General features: G+C 40.3%; 1 protein-coding gene across 1 annotated transcript in view; it reads left to right on the top strand.

The window, feature by feature from the left end:
• Nucleotides 1-2,581: 2,581 nt before the first annotated feature.
• SUV39H1 (SUV39H1 histone lysine methyltransferase) overlaps nucleotides 2,582-6,000 on the top strand; it is a 478,717-nt gene continuing 475,298 nt past the window's right edge. Inside the window, exon 1 of the mRNA XM_044080286.1 lies at nucleotides 2,582-2,837. Within this exon, the coding sequence (XP_043936221.1) occupies nucleotides 2,819-2,837 (19 nt within the window). The 5' untranslated portion in view covers nucleotides 2,582-2,818. The remainder of the gene's footprint in view (nucleotides 2,838-6,000) is intronic.

The raw sequence follows: 6,000 nt of genomic DNA, 5'->3' as shown, positions 1-6,000 counted from the left end.
CACACACTCTCTCTCTCTCACACACACACTCTCTCTCTCTCGCACACACACACTCTCTCTCTCGCACACACACACACTCTCTCTCTCGCACACACACTCTCTCTCTCGCACACACACTCTCTCTCTCGCACACACACACACTCTCTCTCGCACACACACACTCTCTCTCTCGCACACACACACTCTCTCTCTCGCACACACACACTCTCTCTCTCTCGCATAACCCCCCCCCCAACTAGGCCAAGAAGACTGCATCAATGGACCCAGATAAAATCTTAAGAAATGCATTAACAGTACCCTTTGGGAAGTAGGCCACCCCAGGAAACTACCTCATTGATAACACACCCGTAAGACAGACCCGACAGGAATTTGGTGACAGACAGTCACTTAGTTTTTAACATATGTAGTAAAAGTCATTCTATACTGCTCAACTTATAAGCAAGTATATGGCATCTGGGTCAAAGGAAGTCATCATTCCACCATATTCGGCCTTCATCAGAAATATAGAATCCAACTCCACCTCAGATATTACACCTGACCAGGCACATGCAACAATTAGAATGTCCAGAGCTTCCTCACAAAAAGAATAAAAGGGCATCAGCATGCCTTATCCCTGAACCCTGCTGCCAACAGACTGCATAGCAATCTAAGCCTAGCATAAAAGTCATTCTTGAATCCCATTCTGATGGACTTTTTTGCACAGCCACAAATCAAATAGCATCAGAACTAACCAATATGTTGAAGAGACAGATACATGCCTCAGCGAATACACCTTCTCTGGAACAAGCTTTCCATTCAAGTGGAAGCAAAAGTTCTTTCTTAATCCTATTCAAAAATTAGAAAATCGGGCGGCCGCAGTGGTGCAGCGGTTAGTGTTGCTACCTCAGAGCAAGAGGTTCTCTGGTTCGATCCTCGGCTGGGGTGCCTTCTGTGCATAGTCTGCATGTCCTCCCTGTGGTCGCATGGGTTTCCTCCCACATTCCAAAGACATGCTGTAGGTGGATTGGACACACTAAATTGGCCCTAGGCGTGTGTCTGTCTTCTGTGGAAGGTTGGGCGCCAGGCTGGCAACTCAACACTGTAAAACTCCTCTGCAATCATGAGCGGACAGGTGATCCACTGTGGTGACCCCTAACCGGGAAAAGCTGAAAGACCAGGGGACAGAAAATCGGTACTTCAAACCTGTCAGGTCAGGAATCAATGTCTACATATCTCCCAGCTGTCCCTGATTTTAACTCAAATTTTAGCTCTGTCTCTCTTAATCCCTCTTAATACTTGTGCCATTTGGAGGATTTGCTGCCGAGTTATACTCAATTTCAATGATTAAGAGTTGCAGACTTCTGTTACTTCATGAAATGTATATTAAATCCCATTTTGTTAGTCTCAAGTTAACATTACTAATATTTTAAAAGTGGTCCTGATTTTGCCTGGATTTGTCCCCGATTGGTTGAGAGCTATGGTCTAAATGAGCAGTGGCAAAGTGCTTGAGCACCCATACCTTATCTTACATATACCACTTAAAATAACTTCTACAGCACCAAAACTTATTGGATATATCCGAGATGCATGGCTATACTTAAAAACGCCCGTGGTCCTTAGCTTAGAATATACATATGAACCTGCTAGGTAATTACTTAAGGGTAAAATTTTAAACCAAGTATCAGAATTAAAAAAAAAAAAAAAACTAGCATTCCCGACAATGGTACTCCATTGTGGTTTCCTACCACAGTCATAATTTCAGCCTATTGCTAGGCTAACGAACAGTGGGCCTAAACCTAGCTAAGTTTTCCCGAAAGAAAAATAGACGTCCTGTAACCGAGGATATCGACAGCTAGACAAAAGCCATCTCTGTCCATAAGAGACGTGCTCCAGGCACTCCTTAAATTTCCTAACACCATTTACCGGTGTAAGTTGCGCTTAAAAGTCGGTTTCACATTAGTGGGAAGCCCGTTGCACAGGAGGGACGGTCTCTGGCACACTGTCTGTATCTCCAGCATGTTCCGTTTAAGTCGAAAACAAAATTCAAGTCTGTGAAAGTGTGTCCAGTAACAACTCGCTACGCCGGCGCTTTTCTACATTACCACTTAAAAATAACACTAAAGTACTTCACTCACTTCCCCATGCAGTCATGGGATTGAACGGACGTTAAGTCAGTAAAGTACCATATCGCCAACTCCAGGATGACTACTAGCCTCGGGTAGACACTTTCGCCCAAGCTTATAATATAATTCTGGTTACCCAGTGGGTAAACAAATAAGGGCGGAAGGGCCTGGTGGCCCAGTCAGGCAGAGTCAAAATAAAGCGCGGCGAAGAAAACTGTTAAGTCATTCTAAATTAGAAATATGTGTATATACCTATATCATTTCATATCTAAGTAAACAACAAAATAATGCTAAATATACACTACGCACATATACGCTTAATATTCTCAGCCGTATACTACTACAAATCAAACTAACTTAAACATTTCATACTATATTGCTTAAGGCTTCTCAAAAATGGAAATATCAATATTTCCCGCAAAAGTCATCATATGACAAGAAAATGTAAATTTACCATCCCGCCACGCCTTATCTTACCCCAAACATATTGACCAATGACAACTCCTAATAAGCTTCAGGAGCGGAGTTAACTTAGGCAAAGTGCAGTGCACGCTTTTTTGTTTAAACCCACTTCATGTATACGATTCGTTAAAAAAAATGAAATGTGCGTCATGATGGTACAGAGCCAATGAATGGAAACAGGACGGGCTGTAGACTTTTGCTGTGGTCTTTTTTTCTAAGTTCGCCTGTGTCCCGCGTTTTGGCGCTGCGTGAAGATGGCGGAAAATTTAAAAGGTGAGTTACGCGCAGTTGGTTAGTGAAGTGGGTTTTCAGGAAGTAGTAGTAAGGTGTTTTGTATTTCTTTTAAGATACTTGAAAGGGTATTGTGTTTATTCTGAAGTAAGTCAGAAGAATATTGTCTGTCTGTCTGAGAGATGTGGCGTGGGTTCGGCGGCCCAACGGAACCCTGCTCCCTTGCTGTGGGGCTTGTGTAGTGACCGCCACCTTATTTATTTCCCGTAGAAGTTTTGTCAACTTTTATATTAAGTGTGATTAAAAACTGCAAGTGACAGTTTTGCTTTTAAGCCCATTTTTCTGACAGATTTTATGAATCTCCTCATGAGTTGTAAACCTTTCATCTGAGAGCTTGTATATTTTTTATCCCTAGAGCGGGTGATTCTTTAGCCAGCTCTCTTACGTGGTAGTGTTATTGGATCATTTAATGAAATCATTTGTTATAAGCTGTTGACTACTGATTATTAACTGTGTTTATAAACACAGTTAATAAAGTGGCTGTAGTTTTTCTTTTAAACGTTATTTGGCCTTCTCTGACCTCGTGCTTCACTTTTTTTTATTGAGTTTCTTGGGTTTCGCTTGCTTACACTAGCATTTTTGCTAATAACGCGGTACCCTTTATTCTGTCTTTGTTTGACAGCAGTATTTTGTGCATGTCACCGAAGCTGCATGTTTGTGCTTTCTGCTGTGTTTATCCCCATTCTGATTGTGGGTGTTTTTTTCTAGCATCCATTGTGCAGAAATTATGGATAAACGTGATTTGCGATGGTACTCTTCGGTTATGGTTCTTGGGTTATCAATTATCGTATTATAGCGGTTTATTGCTAGAATTGTGTTCTAGGTTAAGGATTTTTAGCTTTGAAAGTTAGTAACGTGTTATTGTCAGGTACGTAGAAAGCTTGGAAACTATAGACTTGGGGTAAACTGTTTACTGACATTTTATTTGCACCAAAAGAAATCTCCAATTTAATCGGTAAATGCGTCTCGTAAAACTAAATCAGTCATGGCAGACTCCGTTACTGCAACTGATTTCATTTTTTGATGTCTACTCTTGTTCTTTCCCCATCCTTTTTATATGGTGTTCTTAATCTTCTTAGTATATTTGCATAATGTATTGTTTGTCTTTAAGTACTTTTGTATTTATTAATTTCTTGTATTGTTACTTGGCTATTTGCTGTGTTGGTAATTCTCTATATTGCACTGCTCGAACTTCTCTGCACAGGCCTTCTATGAAAACAGGCTTTTGTTCAGTCTACCAGGCTAATAAACGAAAATAAAGCCTGATATCTCTGTTTAAAGCAGACGTGGACACAGCCTAGCCAACATGCTAAAGGAAAAGTTAAATGTATACTACACAGTCTATTGCTGCTCCACTTGTTAGAAAACTATCCTGCAACCATAGCTTGTAATGTTTTGTGATTGTCTTAATAAATTGTTGAAACATTTGTCTGATTTATTGTTGAAACATTTGTCTGATTTTTATGCTATGAATTTACTGTATTCCAATGTGTAATAATGGTTAGAATTGCCCCAGTTAGCTCTTGTATTGCCAGTGTAAAAGGTTTCAGGAGCATACACACCACAATTTATTCACTGCCATTCAATACAAGTGTCAAGTGCTGTGTGATAATGGTTGTTATCTTGCTACTTCTCATTCTAGATGCTAGAAAGTATTTAAGGTGTTCCTTTGCATCATAATGCATTAATATGTGCTTGCACTGTATGTGTAGGCATGTACATTATATATTTTCTATGTCCTACTGCCTGTGTGGAATGTTAACCCTGTATACTGAATTTCTAGAGTATCCCAGAACTATCAATGGTTACCCCCCCCCAAGGAAAAAAAAAACTTCAGGAGTTGTAGGCAAATTACACTAATATCGATTTCAAGAAAAAGTAGGTATGTGGTTCAAATTGATATTCATATGGACTCCACCTCTTTTCATCCCACCACTTATGAAGTAGTCCCTGTTCTGACGGTTGGGAAATTACCTGACAAGTGCTCACCAACACTTTGAGTTATCCTAAGAGTTGACATATTTCTGAAATATATTTTTCAAAACCTTGACTATTCTGACAAAATGAAAGTTTTTTCATGTCTTAACTGGCATCCTGAGTGATGTGAAATGTGACCGTTGGCCAGATTAAGCAAAATAATCAATTTCATGATGTGTCTTAGTACTCAGACTTGGATTTCACAAGTAATAATGTACAATCATTAATTATATCCTTATTTCATAGGCGAGGTTTGTAGGTGCTGCCCCCTTACCTACTGTAATAGTTTCCACAAATATACCAATTGCCAAAACACATGTACACCTTTTTATGGCTTCTTCAAAACTGTTGCTGACATGATTAACTTTGATTTGCTTATCAAAATGGGTGCAGAAAAGAGTAGGGCTTGTGCCCCTTCCGAAGTGTCGACCCTACTCCCCAGCCTTTTCTAAGTTAGCAGGGACTGGTATGGATGGGCCCCCTGGGGAGGGGGTATGCATGCACCTGCTTCTGGTAAGTGGAGGTTTCTGACCAAAGTCCAATGGCTGCTCTCCTCTGTGGGTCATGCCTCTTCTCAGAATATCTTAAATGCCTTCCTACCTAGATGGCCATGCCCATCCATCCTTCCTGCTGGCATCTTAGCTTTGATTAGCGGCTCGGGTGTCTCTTGCCTTGGTCATAGTTGTGGCTTTATCTCTGTATGCCATGGCACTCGCTCTTCCTGTAAGATTACTGAGCAGTAATGGTAGCATAAATATCCAGCCATTTTCTTTGACCCAACACTTCCTAATATTTGACCTATGAACTTGAATGTGCTGCCTGTCTGGCCATTGCTTAAAAGTCCAAACATGATGCGAGCGCGCACACACACACCAGTTAAAATAGCTTGATATTTATTTGTCTTGCTTATACCTTCTGGCACCACTTCCTCTTTTTACACAACTCATTGACTTCCAATTACTGCTAAAGCTGTACTAATACTATTGAATATCATGGTTAAACCTCTGCTAGTTTATGATAACCATATACCATAAGACCAGTAACAAAGTTTAGTTTCCACTGATGACTGCTTTGTATTTTTGTTATTTGAAAAAGACTTTTAAAAATAACAGAAAGCCTTGATGCCTATAATGCGTGTTGGTTACTTGTAGTTCCCCATAAGTCTTGA

The sequence above is a fragment of the Protopterus annectens genome, chromosome 8.part0 (assembly GCF_019279795.1).
Source record: "Protopterus annectens isolate FY-2018-M chromosome 8.part0, PAN1.0, whole genome shotgun sequence".
NCBI classification, from domain to species: Eukaryota; Metazoa; Chordata; order Ceratodontiformes; family Protopteridae; genus Protopterus; species Protopterus annectens.
This window is presented reverse-complemented; position numbering and strand designations above follow the sequence as displayed.